At 41.6% G+C, this 22,655-nt stretch overlaps 1 protein-coding gene across 5 annotated transcripts in view; it reads right to left on the bottom strand.

The window, feature by feature from the left end:
• Positions 1-22,655, bottom strand: part of DNAH9 (dynein axonemal heavy chain 9) — a 373,954-nt gene that overhangs the window by 301,329 nt on the left and 49,970 nt on the right. For all 5 annotated transcript variants that reach the window (XM_070061394.1, XM_070061395.1, XM_070061396.1 and 2 more), the window contains exons 13-17: positions 21,137-21,392; positions 19,791-20,032; positions 10,523-10,658; positions 5,987-6,183; positions 5,469-5,893 (exon numbers count right to left, since the gene is read on the bottom strand). In XM_070061394.1, coding sequence (XP_069917495.1) covers positions 5,469-5,893; positions 5,987-6,183; positions 10,523-10,658; positions 19,791-20,032; positions 21,137-21,392 — 1,256 coding nt within the window. The remainder of the gene's footprint in view (positions 1-5,468; positions 5,894-5,986; positions 6,184-10,522; positions 10,659-19,790; positions 20,033-21,136; positions 21,393-22,655) is intronic.

Below are 22,655 nucleotides of genomic sequence, written 5' to 3'. Positions count from 1 at the left end.
AAATATAATCAAAATCCCCTTAGCCTTTTTCTTCTACAAACTGATGAACAAAATTTATATTAAAAAGTAATGGCCTCAAAGAAGGAGGTACCTTTCTCTGAAGGGAGGAGAGAACTTACACTTTGATTATGGCCTTGTCTAAATAAGGTCAGAGTTTGTGAACTCAAGAGGCTTCCATCGCCTTGGCAGCTCATGACAAGAGCCTCAGGTGATTACCGACGTCATAAATAAGAGTGTCAATTGTTAAATCAACAACAGGAATCACTGTGCACTTACTCCCCATGTAGGATCTCCGTCCTTAATGTGTTGTACTATGCGAATTAATGGTAAAACTAGTATTCAAACAGTACTTTATACTTTGTGTGTCTGTGTGGGTAAAAACTGTTGAAATCTTTACTTAGTATATATTAAGTAAATTATATACTAAGTTGATCTTCTGTATATAAAGATAATTAAAAATGAATCTTAATGAAGAATGAGATGGGAGAGAGAGTAGGAGATGGGATGGTTTGCGGGTGGGAGGGTGATTATGGAGGGAAAACACACTATAATCCAAAAGTTGTACTTTCAAAATGTATATTTATTAAATAAAAGTTTAAAAAAGTAATGGCCAAAATTATCTAGATATTCTTAATAAAAATTAATAATGTGTGGGACTTGTACTAGCAGATATCAAAATTTATTACACAGTTATAATCATATACATGTGGCAATAGTCATGGGGTTACTTAATGTAAAACACAATATTCTAAAACTTTTAGGAGAGAACATCCAGAGCATTATTAGGTTTTTAGGGCAAAACATTATTTAACAAGACAAAACGATAGCATAAGGGAAAATGTGGACACATTTGGCTACAGTGGAATGGCAAACTGCTCATGAAAACACAGTTAGCAGTATCTGTGAGGGATCTGTCCCAGGACACTCCCCCAACTCCCACCCAAAACTACACACCAAAATCCACAGATGAGTAAGCCCCTTATATAAAATGGCATTTTATTTGCATTTAACCTATGCATGCTCTCCTGTATACTTTAAATCCACAGATGGGGAATCTTCAGATGTGCAGGGCCAACCATATGTCAAAAATGGAAGACAGCGACAGGTCATGTAACAGGAGACTATTTGTAATCCAACTGGCAAAGGAATATCTATAGCATATTTAAGAAACCTTGAGAGGGCTTGGCATTGCACATGCACATGCTCTTGGACCCAGCAATTCCACTCTCAGTGTATACCCTAAAGGAATGCTTGCCCTTGGACATCACAACATCCACCTAAGAGTGCCCACAGCAACACTGCTGATATTAGCAAAGCCATCAGAAACAACCCAGGGATTCAGCAACAAAGAAAGGACAGATGAGTTGTAATATGTTCATCTAATGGAATACAGCAGTGGCAAATGAATGGAATAACTGCTATTCTCTCAACATGGATGAACCTCAAGCACGACACTGAAAGGAACAGAACACAGAAAAACAGATATTATACACTACTGCTTCACTTTCATGAAGTTTTAATGTACATATATGTACATATGCATACACATGTACCGTCATACATCACATTGCATCATTTTGGTCAATGAAAGACTGCTTAGAGGATAGTGGCTATGCAATATATTCCAGGTGTGTAGGAGGCAATACCATCTAGATTTGTGTAAGTGCATTCTGACATGTTTACCCAATGATGAAATTGCCTAAAGACATATTTCTCAGGACGCAATCTCATCATTTAGTAAAGCATAACTGCACATAAGTATATGGTACATTCACACACACACATTAAATACAGTAGGGATTGCATCCCATGTAGGGTAAGTAACATCTTGCAAGAAGCAAGAAGGATTTGATTAGAAAAGGGTGAAAAGGGCAATTAAAAAATATAACGAATATTCTTTTTCTTAGCTGAATAATGCAAGTGGATGTATTTTTTAAAGATTTATTTTCTTTATTTGAAAGACAGAGTTACAGAGAGAGGTAGAGACAGAGAGAGAGGTCTTCCATTCGCTGGTTCACTCCCCAGATGGCTGCAGTGGTCGGAGCTGCACGGATCCGAAGCCAAGAGCCAGGAGCCAGGACCTTCCTCCGGGTCTCCCACATGTGTGCAGGGGCCCAGGCACTTGGGCCATCTTCTACTGCTTTCCCAGGCCACAGCAGAGAGCTGGATTGGAAATGAAGCAGCCAGGACTTGAACCAGCGCCCATATGGATGCCGGCACCTCAGACCAGGGCTTTGACCTGCTACGCCACAGCGCCAGCCCCAAGTGGATATATTTTTAAAAATATTTTTCTCTAGGCCGGCGCCGTGGCTCACTAGGCTAATCCTCCACCTGCAGTGCTGGTACCCCGGTTTCTAGTCCTGGTTGGGGCGCCGGTTCTGTCCCGGTTGCTCTTCTTCCAGTGCAGCTCTCTGCTGTGGCCCCGGAATGCAGTGGAGGATGGCCCAAGTCCTTTGGCCCTGCACCCTCATGGCAGACCAGGAAGAAGCATCTGGCTCCTGGCTTCAGATCGGCACAGCACAACGGCCGTAGTGGCCATCTGAGGGGTGAACCAACGGAAGGAAGACCTTTCTCTCTGTCTTTTTCTCTCACTGTCTAACTCTGCCTGTCAAAAAAATATTTTTCTCTAAGTTGTAATCAGACTTTGTAGAGACAGAATGGGAGGTAAGGAAGTGAAGAAACCACGTATAAATCATAAATTGTGCTTAGAAGCTGCAGTGAATGTACAGGGGGGAAAACAATAAGGAAAAGGGATCTGTAAGGAGTTAAGAACTTGAATAGAGGAAGAGAGGGAAGAGGCAGGGCTTAGAAATCCAGTGTCAGCTTATCCACTGGCACAGGTTGGATAGGTAGGTTGCCGAAAGGTCAACCTTCCTATTTCTCTCATAATTGCTTCTAATTTCCCAGTGAGATGGGAAGCAAGGTTCTAAGAGCAGAGAGGATATCTGAGATTCAAGGAGGGAGAAGATAGGAAGGCCCAAGACTTGGGTCGCATCTTGGGAAGTGAGCTGTGGAAGGCCTATTTGAACTGTACATTCATGAATTTAATGTGAGACTGGTCAGAAGGGTGGTTTAGTTAGATTAGAGCAGTAAGAGCTGAAGGGGGATGGGAGTATCAGTGAGGAAAGCCGGCTTCATTTCTGACAGAGAGTGGAGTACCTGAAATGCAAGGCAAGGTGGGATTAATCCTGACTGATGAAGGAAAGGCGGAGATCACATAATTACATGGTGCGTAGTAGATGCTCAATAATAAAGGCTTTTATTTTTCTTGTTACTTCTGTCTTATCTAATCCTCAAGAATGCACACTCAAACTTCCCCTAAAGTGTAGCAAAGAGCTGATTTATGGAGCAACTGACGGTCAAAGCTGGAAGGTTCCATAGAGGAATCCAGTGGTATCTCCTTTCAGAGGTGAGGGTAGAGGGGTTCATGGACGAGAACTCAGGCTTGCTGACTCTCTACCATGTGTCCATCCAATGTAAGCCACTCTGAGAGTCTCCAAAGACCTACTTGCTAAATGTCCATGGCAGCTGCTCTCACCATGGCCTCCACCAACCAGGTGGGACCTTCCCAGCCCTGGAGGGACTGCCCCTCTCAAGACTCGTCAGTTCCTAGAGATGGCAATGACTGCCCTGCAAGTGGCTCTCACAATCTAAGTCACCATCCTTCTGCCCCGATCTGCCCAGAGCCAGATGGCTAAGGGACCACACTCTAAACACCATGTCCCATAGCCTGCTGATACCATTCAAACCCACCAAACATCAGCCTGTGTCCCCCTGCCCCACTGATTCCTTACCACAATAAACCACACATCCCAGGCCCAATGAATTCCCAAGATGGCAGTTTCCCATGTGGCTCTGTGTGGCATGGCATGCCCCCTTTTGTTGGGATCCATGAGTAACAAGCTATCTTTTGACGGCAGTTATCCCTGAATCTGTAGGCCCCACTACACCCAGTTAATCACAAAACCTACATTTTAAAGCATGCCCCAGGCTCTCGGATTACCAGACCTGCCAATGGAGAGAGGGACCCCAGAACAGCTGTGCCTCCAGTGGTGCTTCATTTTGGGTCATCTATCACTGTTCTGCCTCCCCCCACCCCTTTTTCCTTTTGCCCCTGAGGTCCCCAGTAAGCACAAGGCTTCAGGACTGTGGAAAAGTGGCTGCTGCTTCTGAACGAGCACACGGGAAGCCATACTTGAAACACACCCACGATGCTTTCCTGGGTGGCCAGCATCGCCATTACAAAGCCCCTGGAGTTTATTGGTAGACAGGTGACTCCTCCACCATGCCATTTCCCATCTGCTCATGGTTCCAGATCACACAACAGGGCAGCCAGAGCACTAAGATTGGCTTTCTGCTTAGGGCAGAGGTCAGCCTGGTTTCCTCGAGGGGTCATGTAATGTATAATCACCGAACAGAGGATCTGTAGCTACCCACCCACCTCCCTGAGATTCCAGTGGAGATGGGGGCAAAGGAGTCAAGATTCTGAGTGTGGCAGAGCTCTGGGGACAAGGTGAATGACTAGGGCACCATGTGGGGCAAATGGGTTACTCATGCAGAGGATGATGTTCTGGTTGAGAAACCTGAAGCTGGGCAGGGTGATCTAGATCCATACTGGAGCAGGCAGTCCCCGGATTAGTGTGGCACAAATAAGCACTCTGGAGTGTGGAACTGTGGTGATTTCCAGGAGGCAAAGCGGGACAACAGGAGACTAGGAGTGAGAGTCAGAAATAAAATCTAAGGGGCCCTTTAAACCCCTTCTGCTTCCCAGGCTTAAAGAGCTTTCAAAGTTGGGGCCAGCACTGTGGCATAGTGGGTAATGCCTCTGTCTGCACTGCCAGCATCCCATATGGGCTCCGGTCCAAGTCCTAGCGGCTCCACTTCCGATGCAGCTCTCTGCTATGGCCTGGGAAAGCAGTAGAAGATGGCCCAAGTCCTTGGGCCCCTGCACCGTCGTGGGAGACCCAGAAGAAGCTCCTGGCTCCTGGCTTCGGATTGGCCCAGCTCCAGCTGTTGCAGCCATTTGGGAAGTGAACCAGCAGATGGAAGAACCCCCCCTTCCCGCCTTTTTTTCTCTCTCTCTCTCCCTCTGCCTCTCTGTAACTCTCTGCCTTTCAAATAAATAAATAAATCTTTAAAAAAAAAAAAAAGCTTTCACAGTCAAAGTGGTTTAAGAAGACTGGATCTGCTGTGATGATCTCTAATGTTATTTGCCACTTCCCAGGTGCCCCTCTCACACAGGGCACCAAGTGGAAAATAAAACAAAGAGTCCTCACCAGGCGAGTGGAGGAAAAGGGAGGGACTTAAGTCACCCTGGTGTCCAAAAACCTCGGGCCTGGTGATGTAATTTTTAATGTAACCAAGAAATCTATGGGGAAAAACACAAAGAAGATTTAAAATAATAAGCAAGCAAACTAACAGGAGCTACGGTGTTCTGGCAGCCAGAGCTGCTGGGCCAACCATATTACCTGTTAGTGACATGATCCACGAGGTGCTGTTTGAACGTGAGGCTCCACCTCTTAATCACATTCAGCAGGGACGCTTTAAAGGGCCGCACGTCAATCTTCATCCAGCCGTCAATCACCTTGACCGGCTCCAGCCCACACACCTCCTCATAGAGCTTTTCGTAGGAGTCGATTTGGGCTTTAAACTGGGGGAGGAGGGGCGGAGTCTCTGGGATGCCCTCCTCGGCGTGGGCTTCCAGCTCCTCAGGCGTGAGGACGTGCCCATACAGCAGGAACTGCCCCAGCGTCTCTCTGCGGTCCTCCACGAAGAGGCAGGAGTACTGGCTGAAGCTGTGCAGATAGCCGCAGCAGAGGGTCGTCACGCTCTGCACCCGCCCCATGAGGGTGCTCCGCATGCTCACCAAATCGGCCATGCCCTCCAGGTCGACCTTGGGGTGGGGGTGGGACAAGAGCAGGCAGGAAGGTTACGCCAGCGCTAGGCAGGGAGCTCCAGTGGGCAAGATGGGTTGCAGACCCAGTACCTGGTAGTGCGGAGAGCCGTGGTGTGGGGAAAGTCTCGGCACCAGAGATGAGATCCCAAAAATGCTGCTGAGGAGACCCTCGATGATGTCGTGGAAGCCCCCCTTGATGCCGGGCTCCAGAGGTGGACAGAAAACTAATTCTGGCATGGCGAGGCTCAGTTGTGCTTCAAATATGGGGGTGAGTCCTGCCTTACATTCTGAAAAAAAAAAAAAAAAAAAAAAAAAACAATGGGCAACACAGACAAAGCAGAGCACCGCTTTAAAGGCACCAAAGCATTTCTTAGATAAGATGCTAAGAGTGCAGGAGAGGGGAAACGGAAAGTCTGCTAGCACTGCCACAAAGGGGAGAGTGACGCCTGTTGGATGGGACAGCTCTCGTGCAGGGCTCTCCTGGGCACTGCAGGACATCTACCCTGTCCAGTGACTGACAAACCCAAGGCAGTCCCCTTCCACATCCTCAAGTGCCTCGTGGTGGGCAGCACCGCGGTGAGATTGATTTTCCATAGGCAATTTCTAGAAAGCAGCTGATTTCTTCCAGTGCCACTGGCAGCCACTAGGGTGAATGGGGCATGTTTGCCAATGGTTGTAGGGGCATAAAAAATAAAGGGAAGTCACAGTGCTGCTTCTTTTCTTAAAAAATAAAAAGACAACTTATTTTAATTCTGTAGCCCTGTAGCGATAAAACTTTTAAACACAGTATAAATAATTCACAAATCCCCAATTACTTGCTAGACCAATGTGCCTTGTTAAATTTGGATCAAAATACCACATAGAGCAAGATGCACAAGTAAAAAAAAATAAATGTACAAATGCTTAAGCTTTTATCAACAATCACTTGTTTTCATATATCTTTCTGACTTTGGGAAGATTTAGGAGCCTGTTATGGACTGGATATTGGGAGTGTCAAGGAATACTCCCCAAAGTTCACTGTCTTCTTATTCCCTAGAAATAGAGAATGGACCTATTTCCCCAGCCCTATTTGTAGTCAGGTGTTGGGATGTGATTTCCTCACTTATGGAATGTGGGAAGAAGTGGTGGTGCCAGGTCTGTCTTGGCACCCTTGAGACAGAGGCAAGCTTCTTTATACATTCTCATTCCCCTCTGTGAGTAGACTTGAATTTGGTCATGGCTTAGCTCAATCACAGAAATGAAAACAAGGCCCCAGAAAATGGTAGAACCACAGGATGGTGAGAACTGGCCCACCAAACTGGAACGCTTACCTTGGACTATTACTTGGGAGAATAGAATCCCGTGTCCCGTAAACCCCATTACTGATGGAGTGTATGTTACTACACCTTACTCATTCACCCTGACTAAAAACAAACAAGGAAACAAAAACTGCAGGATTCTCTCAAAGATATTTAAGACAGGGCCGGCGCCACAGCTCACTAGGCTAATCCTCTGCCTGCGGTGCCGGCACCCCAGGTTCTAATCCTGGTTGGGGCGCTGGATTCTGTCCCGATTGCTCTTCTTCCAGGCCAGCTCTCTGCTGTGGCCCAGGAGTGCAGTGGAGGATGGCCCAGGTCCTCAGGCCCTGCACCCACATGGGAGACCAGGATGAGGCACCTGGCTCCTGGCTTCGGATCAGCGCAGCGCGCCAGCTGCAACGCACCAGCTGCAGTGGCCATTGGGGGGGTGAACCAACGGAAAAAGGAAGACCTTTCTCTCTGTCTCTCTCTCTCTCTCTCACTGTCTAACTCTGCCTGTCAAAAAAAAAAAAAAAAACAAAAAAAAACAAAAAACATATGTAAGACAAAGACCTTACCTTCAAAACTGTGGGGATGATACATTATTGGATTCAGGAGAGTTCTATCAAATGTATATTTAACTTAAGGGAATATAGGTTTGCCAATAACATAGCTAATGGCTCTTATCATAGAACAGTTCTAAAAAATCATCTGTAATAGTATGTTTATGTACCCATGATATACAAGGCATATGCAGATACTTCAAAGAATTTGTAGAATTATGTAATTAAACTTGATTTGGGTACAAAACTTTTTAAAATTACACTTTTTTTGTAATGCACATTTCCACAAACTTTTTGAAGAGCCTTCACATGGGTGAATTTCCAAATATTTTTGCACCAGAATAAAATTATCTTTAATTATATTTTCCACAAACTTTTTGAAGTTCCTATGCATACTTATAAATTAATAGAGAAAGCTGCATACAGTTAACAGGCTGCAGAAGACTTAAAAGATTTTTTGACTACTGGGGTGGGCATTTGGTCTAGCAGTTAAGACACTGGTTAAGATACCTGCATTCCACATCAGAGTGCTGGGCCAGCTCTGGCTTCTGACTCCAGCTTCCTGCTAATGCAGTCTCTGAGAGGCAGTAGGGATGGCTCATAAAATTGGGTCCTAGTCACCCAAGTAGGAGACCTGGATTGAGTTTTCAGCTCCTGGTTTTACTCTAAGCCAAGACCGCCAAGACCCAGTCTTTTCAGGAATTTGGAGAGTTAACCAGTGGATGGGGAAGCATGTTCTCTCTCTCTCTCTCTCTGCATGCCCCTCCATGTCTATCTCTCAAATAATAATAATGATAAAGAAAAATTTAACTCTGTTTCTCCCCATGCATTAACTGAGAACCCAGTCTCTACATTAGATACAATGCCAACATAATGAACACACAAGGCAGGTTCTCCTCGTTCCACAGTCTTGGGCCATGTAAATCACTTCAGCACATGAGAGAAGTAGGAACATTTCTGGGTGGAGTGTGTAGCACTTAACCTACACAAGTTGCAAGAGGTCATCCCAAGCCAGGAGAATGGTATATGCATGACCAAACTCAGGAAGGTAAAAATTATAAGATGGACCCAGGAGGGAAAACTGTTCAGCTAGGCTACCGCAAAGGGTCACTGTGATTTTCTCCTTCTCAGAGGCTACCGTCTTTACCCTCCTCCACTTCCCTTTAGATAATCAGTATCTTTTAATTTTATTTATAGAACCTTAGTTCAAGCTGCTGCCAAGTCCAGCTCCTGCCTACTCAAAGGATGTGCAAGGCTGCTGTACTGTAAAGCAGCGGTGTGCTCCTGCCCTCCTGTTTCCATGGAGGGAAGGTAAATTTGGCAGTCCTGAAGATCCCCAGTTCTTGTCTCCATCCCCTTCTTCCCACTCTGCTGTTCTCATAACACAACAAGTAACACATTAGATAGCCCTCATCAGGAGAACCAGTTAGCCAGTGGGCATGGGTAGACACTATCTCTTGTGTATTGCCTGCACTGTCTGTTACTGCCAGGGTATTTTCCTCGCCCTTCTAAGTGAGGGATGAGTAATGAAGTCCCATGAGCCTCCAACATCAGAGGAGGTTTGGCCAGATCACTGAGGGAAGCACTAGGAGCCAGCTCTCCAGTCTTGGTGCCTCTGTTTCATGCCCCCACTGGTTTACTGGCTTCCAGGCCCTGGAAGGTACTCCCCGACCTTGCTGACTATTTTGGACCCCTTGGGTCCTGCTGCCAGATGTCCTTCACCTGCAGCAGTCCTACAAGCAAGGACTATTTTCACTCCTCAGCCACTCCACCTACCAAGACCATAGGGCTGCCCATTTTGACTGCCCTCAGTGCCAAGCCTTGCCTGTGTCTATGGTTTCAACCTGCTCGTGCTCTCTTCTATGGCCTGGATATTGGGACACTGTTCTAGGCCTACCTATTTTAATTCTGCATTTGAATTCTATCTTTGGGTTGGACTTGACATCTTCAACTCTCATCTCACTTTCATTCTCTAGCTTTAAAACACTCACCTCTGTCTTTCCGTTTTGTCCATTTCTTCAACCTTGCTCAGCATCTTAGAATTTGCCAGTGTGTGAAGGTTCAAGTCGCCTCTTAGTCTCTGGAACTCTTCCTACCTTCCTGTCTCATCACTTGCCAGCCAAGACTGGCCTTTACTAGATCTTGGATGCTGTACACCTCAGTCCACTTTATCCACCACAAATTCAACGTCCTTAGCTGTTTCAATACCTTCAAGGAATGCTCATTACCTTCTTAACATTCCTTCTGAAAGCCACCTCCTCCCCTGCTTCTTGTCTGACTGCATTTCACACAGAAACACTTCTTTTTCTTCCACTCATCTTGGCTACCACAGCCTCCCTGTGTTCTTAAAAGGCCACAGAGTTAAAGTACATGAAGTTTTGAGGCACAGGATGCTTCCCCCAACTCTCCCTCACCTTCCAATGCCACGAGTCAGGTGTGCATGAAGCTGTGGTTACTAACTGTGCCCCCTGTTACCGCAGCTTAGTCACTCCTCTTTACTGAAGCTTGATTTAGATTGAGTTAGCTTTTATGCTCTTGCTTTTGCTGCGGATTTCACTATCTTTACGGCCTGATTTATCACTTGATTTTTAGAGTCGGAAATTTTTTTCTCTTTGAACAATTTAGAAAGTCAATACTTTTGTTATTTTACTGTGGTATCATTCACAAAAAATCCACAACGTTTACAGAAAAGTTATGAAGCACTCAATTGCACTTTGACCTAACTCAATGGATGCTGCTACTGTTATCTTTCCCATAATAACCCACATCCATAAGACAGCAAGTACCAGTGTTTTCCAGGAGGTATTTGAGGGAGCACTCGATGGCAAGAAAGAATCCATCCAGCAACATATTATCAATATAGTTAATGTAAGTATTCCAGGTATCTGAGGTTGGGTCTGCTGAAAACAAACTCAGGTTTTCCTACAAAAGAAAGAAGAAAGGATATAAACCAAGTTCAGTAGCATGGAAGAACTGATATAATCATCATTTACATGGAGAAAAAGTCATATTGTCACAAACTGACTGTTACACGTGAATCCAATCCATTCTGCCTAGTGGTATAACAATCTATTGAAGAGTGTAGAGTGAGTCCATGAAGGAAAGGCAGGGTCCCACACCATCCCTGAGTGTGGAAGATGGGGTCAAGCTACTTCAGAGTGAAAGTTGGGGGAGGCAATGGGTGTGCTTCCTGAATGCTGACGGATGTACTGTGGAGGAATTTGTATCAGCAGATGTAGGAGACTAGGCAGACGAAAGAATAGTGAGGGTAGAGGACCCCGTGATTCAATGTGTGTAAGAAATTTAATGTTTAAAGGGACAAGGCATTTTCTTGATAATTCTTAGATATGAGCTGCAGAATTCTGCAGTTGGCTTTCATAGGAACTAAAAACCTTAACCATACTGAGTAATTTTGAAAATGCATGCATGTACACAACTCTCTCTCCCCTCCCTCTCTCTCCCTCTTTCTCTCTCTCCCTCCCTCCCTCTCCTGCTCTTTTACATAATACAGTTCCTGGCCTGCTGGCGCCCAGGGGTCACCATGGTAACAAGGTTGGCCATCAAGGAGAGGAAGTCTAAAGGCTCAGAGAGGACAAGTACTAGTGTTCCATTTACTTTTCATCACTTTCATTAACACTTTTTTATAGCAACTTTCCAATTATCTGATATCTTCAGAGAAGGCGGTAACTAACTTGTTAAAGTGACTTTTCTGTGTGACTCACACTTAGCCTTTTAGGAAACTTTGCCATGTTGTAAATTCCGTTGGTTTTAATTGATAGCATTTTCCTGCCTTTAAGTGACATGATTCTAAAATTTCTAAGATGTATTGCCTACACTTTTCTTCCCTTAGTATATTTAAGATTTTCTTAATGACTTAAAATCCATCATCATGCAAATTATCACACAATGATAATACATAGTTATTCTGGGGTATTCTTAAGATGTTTATTTTTGTTTGCTTCTTCATTATATAACTTTGTTTTTTATGATTGCTTTGTGTACTTGTCTTTAACTCTTTCCTGTTGTTAGACTATTAATATCACTATATCTTTCATCTTTCTTTAATAGTTCAACTCCACTATGGCCTAACAAACAAACGTGTTGGAATTTTCTGTGAAGTTAGCTCAGGTTGGTGATGCTAAATGAGACAGAAGAATGAGAGTGTATTGTCCCTCTGCTACAAACAACCATAGAACTGGATATAACACAAGAAAGAACTGGTTTTGGTAACTGGATAACAAAAAAGGGATGTGATCCTTGACAGAAGTGATATATTCAAGGTGAACTACACGATCACCCAGTCTTCTGCTGAAAGGCACTTTCCAAACCATGGCACATGGGCATGGGGCTTAACTAAAGCATCCCTCCTAACACGTGGAGAAGACAGCAGTTGGAGCCCAGGGCTACCCAGGTGGTTGGGTTCTTTGAGTCTCTGACTCAGTGTTAGCCATATATGTTTATGGCAAGACTGCAAGATCAGGCAGAAAACAGTTACAGGAGCACCAGGCTAAATGGAATTTGTGTAGGTCATAGAATGCTGGAAGATGTTCAACTTCTATCCAAAATAATCAAAAAGAGCTGCTTGCAGACAACATGGGGATTCAGTTGAGAGCCCAGAAATGCTTTAGGGTGAGAGCTCCTCTATTCTAGAGCAAGTCCTCTTCAGACCCTCTTTGGAAAAGCTCAAGAAAGAACCTCAACAACATCAAGGTGACCCACTGGGAAGCTACCTGCCTGATGAAGCTAAAATTCAGATGTTTTAATTGAACACCCAGATTTTCATGTGACATCCAACATGCCCAGCGCATAGCAAGAGGTTATTAGATATAGAAATAAACAGAAAATTGTAACACTTAGCAGGAGATAACTTAGTCCCGAGGAACAGACTAAGAAAGTAGTCTGAGTAGGTGTTTTTTTGTTTGTTTGTTTGTTTGTTTTTTTGACAGGCAGAGTGGACAGTGAGAGAGAGAGAGACAGAGAGAAAGGTCTTCCTTTGCCGTTGGTTTACCCCCAATGGCCGCTGTGGCCGGCATACCACGCTGATCCGAACCCAGGAGCCAGGTGCTTCTCCTGGTCTCCCATGGAGTGCAGGGCCCAAGCACTTGGGCCATCCTCCACTGCACTCCCTGGCCACAGCACAGAGCTGGCCTGGAAGAGGAGCAACCAGGACAGAATCTGGTGCCCCGACCGGGACTAGAACCTGGAGTGCTGGTGCCGATGCGGAGGATTAGCCTATTGAGCCGCGGTTCCGGCCCTGAGTAGGTTCTTATTCAAGAGCTACCACAGCCCTGGAGTGCTCACCTGTTAGACTTACAGTATGCGAGAGAAAAATAAATTTCTGTCTCATTAAACAAAAAAAAAAAGACTTGGTGAATAACATAGATGTTGAAATTAGCAGACAAGAACATCAGAATTTAACAAAAAAGTCCCAAATTTGGCAAAAAAGCAATTCAAGAAGCTTACAAACTCCAAGCAGAATGAATACAATAAGAACCCACTTAGGCACATCATAGCTGAACTGAAAAGAAAATCAAAGATTAAAAGAGATTCTATTAAAAGCAGCCTGTGAGAAAGAAACAATACATTATGTATAGAGGAACAAAGATACAAATTATAGCTGGCTTCTTGTAAGAATCATCAGAGGGTAGAAGACAATGACATAACTTCTAAAAGAAAAACAAAACTATCTACCCAGTTCTATATCCAGTGCAACTAGGCTTCAAGAACAAAGGTGACATGAGGACATTTTCAGATAAACAAAAGCTGAATATGTTATTAGCAGACCTGAACCTCAAAAAATACAAAAAAAAATTGTTTAGGCTGAAGATAAATGGTCCCTAAATACAAATCAGATCTACAGAAATGGAATAACAAGCCTGAAAATTGTGAGTATGTGAGCAAATACAAAATACTGGGGTGGGCATTTGGCCCAGCAGTTAAGACACTGCTTAGGACATTTGCATTCTATATTGGAGTGCCTGGGTTCAAGTCCAAGCTCTGCTCCCAATTCCAGTGTCCTTCTGATGTGCAACCTGGGAGGCAGCAGATGATGGGTCAAGTATTCGGATTCTTGCCTCCCACATGGAAAGCCAGACTGAATTCCCAGCTACTGGCATCAGCCTGCCCAGATCAAACTGCTACAGGCATTTTGGGCAGTGAAACAGCAGATGTGAGATCTCTGTCTATTTCTTTACATATCTCTCAGCCTCTCAATTAAATAAGAATCTTAAAAGAAAAGATTGCAACAATATACAATGGAGTTTAATATGTGCATTTCATATACTTTATATTCATGTGTATTATGTATGTATATATCATACAACAGTAATTAAAAAAGTGACGTGAGGGTTTAAATTGAACCACACTGTTACAAATTACCTGTATTTCATATAATAATTAGATACTGATAAGCTCAAGGTACAAAATGGAAACTAGAACCCTTGAAATGTAATACAACAAATAATAAATATACAATATAAAAATGTATAAACATACATATAAACATAAAAATAATAAAATACAATTAAGCAATAAGGAGGAAATAGAAGAGTAGAGGAATAAAAAAGAAATGAAGCAAATAGAAAATAAACAGCCAGTGGTCAAACTAAATTCAAATAAACCAACACTTATATTAAATGTAAATAGTCTAAACATTCCAATTAATAGACAGGGTTGTGGCCGGAACCGCGGCTCAATAGGCTAATCCTCCGCCTGTAGCGCCAGCACACCGGTTCTAGTCTCGGTCAAGGCGCTGGATTCTGTCCCGGTTGCCCCTCTTCCAGGCCAGCTCTCTGCTGTGGCCAGGGAGTGCACTGGAGGATGGCCCAAGTGCTTGGGCCCTGCACCCCATGGGAGACCAGGAGAAGCACCTGGCTCCTGGCTTCGGATCAGTGTGGTGCGCCGGCCACAGCGCGCCAGCCGTGGCAGCCATTGGAGGGTGAACCAAAGGCAAAAGGAAGACCTTTCTCTCTGTCTCTCTCTCTCTCTCTCTCACTGTCCACTCTGCCTGTCCAAAAAAAAAAAAAAAAAAATAGACAGGGTTGTTAAAATTAAGAAATAGTTTTCTAATATATGCTGATTATAGTGAGAAAAAGTTTGAGCCAAAGAAACAAAAAGCTTGAATGCTTCCGCACCCCCCCCCCCATAAAAAGAGAGGAATAATGAATCAGGAAGGAAAGGGTATATTATTATCAGAAAAGAAAGAAAACTTTAAAACAAGAAAGAATCATTAGAAAAAAAGGAGGAATTTCCTAATTTTGAAGTGATGAGTTTACCAGGAAGGTAAAATAACCATAAATGTGTTTGTACCTACAAACAGAGCTTCAAACATGTGATGAAAAATCTGAGACAACAAAAGAATTAAATAAAGCCACAATTATATGTGAAAATTTTTATACTCTATCTTCAGTAATTGACAGGAAAAAACAAATAAAAAGTCAGAAAGTATACAAAAGATCATAGCAAAACCATCCACTGCTTTGGATTAATTCATATTTATAGAACATCATACCTCATAACAGAAGAATAAACATTATTGTCCAGGCCCAAGGAACATTCAGGAAGATAAAACACAATTTAGAACACTGAACAAATCAAGATGAATCCCAAAAGACGGAAATCTTTCAGAGTATCTTCTTTGACCACAACATTCATTGGAAATCAATTTCATTAGGAATCTAAATATTCATCAGGGAAGTACTGAATATGTGGAATTAAAGAACATACTTCTAAATGACCATTGAGTTAAAGAAGTCATAACAAGAGAAAACATTAAAAATGGAAGGGTCATGAAAATGAGGTAGATCCAATTTGTAGAATGAGACTGAAGCACTGCAAAAGGAGGAGGGGCGGGGGCTGAAATCATCAAATGCCTGTACTAGAAAGACAGACGGGCTTAAAAACAATACCCTGTGTTCCACCCTGAGAGACTAGAAAGAAATACACAATTAATCTCCCAAAACCCAAAATAAAATAATAAAGAACAGAAATTAATGGGCTAGAAAATAGATGACTAGAGAAGATGAACAAACTGGTTTTTCAAAAAGATTCAGAAATTTGAAAAAAAAAATTGGTCAAGAAAAAGAGAAACATAAAAATTACCAATATTAAGAATGAAAGAAGATACATCCCGGCCAGTGCCGCGGCTCACTAGGTAATCCTCCACCTGTAGCACCGGCACCCCAGGTTCTAGTCCCGGTTGGGGTGCTGGATTCTGTCCCGGTTGCTCCTCTTCCAGTCCAGCTCTCTGCTGTGGCCCGGGAGTATGGTGGAGGATGGCCCAGGTGCTTGGGCCCTGCACTGACATGGGAGACCAGGAAGAAGCACCTGGCTCCTGGCTTTGTGGCGGCCATATTGGGGGTGAACCAATGAAAAGAAGACCTTTCTCTCTGTCTCTCTCTTTCTCACTATCTAACTCTGTCTGTCAAAAAAAAAAAAAAAATCCCTACAGATCGCAATGACATATAATGATACAAAATAATTATGAATATTTTTGCCAATAAATTTGATAATACAGAAAAAATACACAAATGCATTGAAAGAGACAACTTGCAGAAACTGATAATGGTGATTTGCAAATAATCTAAATAGTCTTTTACAAGCCAAAGAAATCATTACCAAACACTTCCCCCGAAAGAAACCTCTGTCCAGAAGTATTTTCTGGTGGGATCTACTAAACATTTGAGGAAGAGATTACAGCAAACTTCCACAATCTTTTTCAAGAAACAGAATGGGAAAGTTTTCACACTCATTTTAAAAGGCTAGCATAATCATAACACCAAAATCAAATAAGAACACTGGGAGAAATGACAAGTAGAGATTGATGTCAGCCATAAATATATGTATAAAGATCCTTTTTAAAATAGAAAATCAGATTCTATAATCTATAAAAAGGTAAAGAACATATCCAACTGAGTTTATTGCAGAAATGCATGGTGGATTCTAACATTCGAAAGAATCAGTATTCTCATTAACAGTTATGAAAGAGAAAAATCACACAATTGCCTCAGGAAATACAGAAAAATCACTTGATAACATTCAATAGTAAATCATGAAAAAAATCTTTCAGCCATCTAGGAGTAGAAAGGAACTTCCTGAGTCTGGGAAAGAACATCACAAAACAATTACAACTAACTTACATGATTATTCAAAAAGTTCACAGAAAATGGAATTAATAGAAAGTTTATTTTGATGGAAAAAACTTTTGAGATCCATGGTTATGAATACTTAATGCTGAATTACTAAATATTCTCCATTTGACTGGAAATGAGAGAAGAATATCCACTCTCACCACCTTACTGGAAGCCTTAGCTATAGCAATAATGAAAGAAAAAGAACTAAAAGACACAAAGATTGGAAAGAAAGAAGTAAAACTGTCTGTTTTTAAATGATACTAAGAAATACATAGATAATAACAAGAAATCTACAAAACAACTATATCTAATAAGTTTAAAGAAGTCACTATACAATATCAAGAAGCAAAAATTAATTACGCTTTTATACGATAGCTGATAGCATTTAGAAAATAAAATTAGGGGCTGGTGCTGTGGCATAGCTGGTAAAGCTGCCACCTGCAGTGCCGGCATCCCATATGGGCGCCGGTTCAAGACCCGGCTGCTGCTCCAGATCCGATCTGGCTCTCTGCTATGGCCTGGGAGAGCAGTGGAGGATGGCCCAAGTCCTTGGGCCCCTGCACCCACGTGGGAGACCCAGAGGGAGCTCCTGGCTCCTGCCTTCAGAGCAGCACAGCAAAATTTAAACCACTTAGTGGAAGATTTAATGGTAGATGTGTAAGACTTCATAAAAATCTAAAAAAATACTGCAGAGAAAAACCAGAGACCCAATTAAGTGAGCAGGCATGCCATGTTCATTAATTACTACTTTCAATATTAAGATGTTTATCTTTCAAAAATTAATCAATAGATTCAATGTAATAGCAATCAAAATCACACCTAGTTCTTTTTTCAGAAGTTGTTAAGCTGAATCTATAATGTATGTGGCTATGCAAATAATCTGGAATAATCAAAACAGTCTTGAAAAACAGAAACTAAATGGGAGAACTTACAGAACCTGATTTCAAGCCTTATGAATGCTACCAGAACCCACAAAGACTGGTATTGGTATTTTATACTGTACACATTTTATATTGGTTTTTATATACCAACTAGTATTATATTATATATTCTATATATTGGTATTTTATTATTAATTGATTTTTAACAAAGGTGCCAAAATTTCAGTATTTTCCAAGAAGTATATAAATAATTGGATATTGCTATATAAAACAATGAACTGAACTCTTAAGCTCATAAGCAAAAATTAATTCAAGACAGAAATGGGATAGTGAAAAAGAGGGGAGATGAGAAGAGAATTGGTCAGTAGGTACCAAGTTATAGTCAGTTTGGAGGAATGAGTTCTGGGGCTCTAACACATAGTGGGGTGATCATAATGTGGTATAAATTTCCAAACAGCTAGGAGAGTGTGGATTTGTTTTTTGTTTTTTTTTTCAAAAATGTATTGAGGTGAAGTTCACATAATATGCAATTAACTATTCTGAAGTGAACAATTCACTGGATAAATGTAGAGTTAGAATAAGCCAAATTTGCCTTGAATTAGCAGGGTGGCTGTAGGTAATTAATTTAATCTGACTGTCTCTTTGTTTTCTCACAAAAAAATAAGAATGAGAGTACCCATGACTTTTATGAGGATTAAATGAAATAATACATGCACAGTAATTAGAATAGTGCTTGACATGTGGTAGACACTAAATCAATGTGAATTACTGTTGTGTTATAATAGGAGTTATTAATGTCTGAACTTGTAGAATAAATTTTGTGACAAGTAGTTTGGCTTGAGGTCATTTTTAGTTATTTTCTGCTTGGTCTCTGTGAAACTAAAATGTTAAACACACACACATATTTAGTTTATTGTGCTTATCTCACTGATTAGGCACTTTAATTCTCTAAATTTTTCTCTCATTCTAACTTTCAGGAACATGGATTTGAATATTTGTTATTTGATAGATGTTGATAGATCAATTGATAGATAGATAATAGATGATGGGTAGATAAATAAACACATACATACACAGTTTTAAAGCTTAAAATATTAACTAATTTCTTGGTTTTGCCTGTTGGTTTTCTTCTCCTTTAAAGCAGGGACTGCATCTTATATTTTCTTGGTGTTTAATATAGTGCCTAGGACAATTATGGAAACAGTTGATAGATGGGTGAATGATGGATGAACAGTGAATGTTTAGGCTCTACACCAGCTACTGAATTACTGAAAATGGGTCCAGAAGGAGTTAAAAATAAATTAAGTTGAGGGACTCTATCTCTCAAAGCCAGAATTGAGGCAATTATCTCCTCTATTTAACTCTGGTCATCATCATTGCTTCAGGCTCACCAGTTTTATTGTGCTTCAAACACAGACAATCCATGGATAACAATTATGATTCACTCCCCACTCCTGGCATGAGTCAACCTGTCAGATACTGCCCTATGGCAACTTCTGTAGGATTGGAGCCAGTGGTCATTTATAATTCTTTTCCCATCATTCACACGACAGCTATGGTCTTTGATGCTGGGACATGACCTGATCACAACACAGAGCAGAACCTTACTGCCTGAAGTGCAGCGTTATGTATTTATCCTTTTCTTATCAAATGCAGCTAGGGATTCTGTGGATATCATTACCTCTTTAGGTTCTGTAGAACTAGCTTATAAAGATGACTCTAGACAACCACGCTAGGTTGTGTGGATGAGTAGGGGATGGGGGGTTAGTGTAGTTGGTAATTTAGGATTCTGCTCTTGGCATTTCCTTCTGCACCCTTCGGGTTAGGTGTGCAACTTAAATTCAAGCGATGTCACCATTAAGATACCATGAATGTTGACACAATGATACCAGAATGAGACTTTTCATACCCCTATCCTTTACTGCAGAAGACAATGGCATATACAGATTATTCTAATTTGCAAATCACTTCACACCCCCAAACAGAAATCTTGGTGCTTTCCCTATACTCATGGAATGAGAGTCAGAGAGGGTGGTTATTACCTGAACGAGGGCATGAATCTTAAGACCAGATCCTTTGATGAGATTGCAGTATTTTTCCATTCGATCATGCTGATCATCGAGAGAAAGAAGACAGTCCCTTTTCCCATCTTTTCTCTTAAATACCGGAGTCACCCATGTTTTCATGATGTTTTGGATCTCTTCCACATTGTCTTTAGTTTTCTGAATTCTTTGTTCAAGATCATGAATGCTACTGGTAATCTGAATAACATAATCCCAAATGCCTGCTCCCCAAAAGAAATATAGTTAATTGAAAGTGCTTACAGTGCCATAGCTAAAGGACTAGTTGTGATGAAAGGTAGCGCTGTAATACTTGTGGGTCTCAGAAGACTTTTCTGCGGAGATTAATTCATTACCACTGGAACAATTTCCTTCCTAGTTACATTAAAAAGCTAACTTTTACCACAATCCTGAAACGGAGGAAGAGAAACAAAGAGCTAATATGTACCTGCTAAAAGCACAAAAATTGGTATTGTTGCTAGCGAATATAATTTACATCCAGACACCAGGGAAACTTGGTGTCTTTTTTGGATTAATCAATCTTTTGTTAAAGCACTTTTGTGATATTCAACGTTGAAATGCCTTTTCCTTTTGTATATAGAAGAAAGTTCTCACTTGTTTACTAAGGCATTCTAAGACTTTCAAAAATTGATTGTGACCTCCTTTTCAAATGTTAACTCTTCTGAGGATCCTAATCCAAGTTCATCTTCCTCCCCTGTGACTCATCACACTCTAACTCTCTTGCTTATTATGGCCAGACTTGTATGCCTTGGGTTGTACATATCTGTTTTCCCCACTCATGTGAGCCCTCTGTAGGTAGAGATCATGTCCTCTGCACCTCTCAGTTTTACACATAAAGTCTTTACCCTAAAGTCTTACACATAATTCCCTACATGTTAATCAATTAACAAGATTTATGGAATCGGGGGTCATAAAGAGAAGTAAATGAATAGTTAGTTCCCTCTTTCAAGATGTTTGTTGAGAAACAAAAACATCTAGTTGAGAAAATTAAATAATAATGACAATATAGTAAAAGCTCTCATTCACAGACTGTCCAACACATGCTGGAGACATTAGGACATTTTATGCACCCCTTGATCCTCCCAGAGTACATGGCAACAAATTTTTTGAAAATCTGCCAATCACATCCAAAGAGAAGGAATAAGAAGAAACTCAATCTTCCTTGCCTTCTCTCTGCTTGGATGTGTGTCTGAGGCGAAGATTTTCAAACCCAAATCAGATTTCTAGGGAATAATTTGAGACTCTATGAACATTACTAAATCTTGAGTCTCAGCATTTCTTTCAGACTCCAGGTGGTGCCCTATTACCTTCTGTTTTCCAGTTTACAGTCTCCTCTGCAGCTCTCAGGCGGAGATCAATATTTTGCAACTCTTCCTCCACTAATGGAAATTCAACCTCTAGCAGGGTCTTCATAACCTTGTTGTACCAATTGGCCAACAACTCCAAATGAGCCACGAGCTGCCGATAGAACTCCCTGGAGGAGAACATGGCTGCTGCCATCTCTGGGATGTGCTTCATCTGTCCGGGTTGCAGATAGCTCATTTCTTTCAGCACTGAAGTCAGCTGGAGGGAAGAATCAACAAAAGTAGCTGTAGTTTGGGGATGCTTAAATCTGGTCTCAGAGAAGGAAAAACAAGCACTAGGTAGAAGGAAGGTAACTCAGAAAACAGCAAAGTTCAGCAAATCTGAGCCAGAGGAAAACCTGGGAGAGGAGCACTGGTGACAAATGGGGAGAGCTCTATCTTCTATCTACGCTTTGGAGCATGTGGCTGCTGCAGTGACAGACTGCTGCTGGCGGAGCCATTCCCACCACGGGGCAGTGGCTGGAAGGATGGGGATCAACTAGCCTGGGCCACCCACATTCCTGAGAAGCCACAAATTTAGACTTCTGGTATTCCCACCAAACAAGGTCATATGCTCTGAAGAGGGAACAGAGGTATCCACATAATCACTAGACTATCTCACAGTTTCTTTTAAATTTTTTAAAATGTATTTATTTAGTTTACTTGAAGGAGAGACAGAGACTGAGATGGGACAGAGACAGAGTCTCTGTCATCCACAAATGTAAGATCACTTCCAAATGCCAGCAACAGCCAGGGCTGGGCCAGGCCTAAGCTGGTGTTGGGATCTCAATCTGAGCCTCCCATGTGGGAGGCAGGGACCCAATAATACTATACATCCAAAAATATGACAAACATAAAAATGCTTGAAGCAGACCTTTTAATAGCTGACAAATATTTCCCAGCTATTCTGACACATTCACAGGAAAAGAGGGTGCTTCTACTAGCAAGTGAGCAAAGGAAAAAGTAAGCAAGCAATTCATAGAGGAAGAAGAAATGTAAATGGCCAGTGAACACATGGTGAAGTTCAAGTTTACTAGTAGTCACTAGTAATCAAATAATTGCATATTAAAGCAAAATTGAAAATTTAATAAAAATAAAAATACCCAGAAAAAGAAGTTATTAATTTTTTTTACTTCTATAGGCCAGAAACTATTCAAAGTAATGAATGATATCTTCTGGCCTGGAAAATGACTGAATTCTATCTTTTTGAATAATAATTCAATAGCATGCATAAAAGTCTCAAAATTTGAATACCTTTTAGCTCCTCTGGACATTTATCCTAAAGAAATAATCAAGAATGGTTGCAACATTATTATTTATACCATAATTCACCTAATTTAAGATGTCACCAATTGTAAGAATCACTGAAGTACAAAGAAAAAAGTGTTTATTAAACTATAAATACATACCAATTTCAGAGATTAAATATGAAAAACATGCATCCTAGAATCAATGAAATACAGACTGTATAAAACTAGAAATA

The sequence above is a fragment of the Oryctolagus cuniculus genome, chromosome 17, assembly GCF_964237555.1.
Source record: "Oryctolagus cuniculus chromosome 17, mOryCun1.1, whole genome shotgun sequence".
NCBI lineage: Eukaryota > Metazoa > Chordata > Mammalia > Lagomorpha > Leporidae > Oryctolagus > Oryctolagus cuniculus.
Note: the sequence above shows the minus strand (reverse complement) of the source record. Positions and strands in the feature narration are given on the sequence as shown.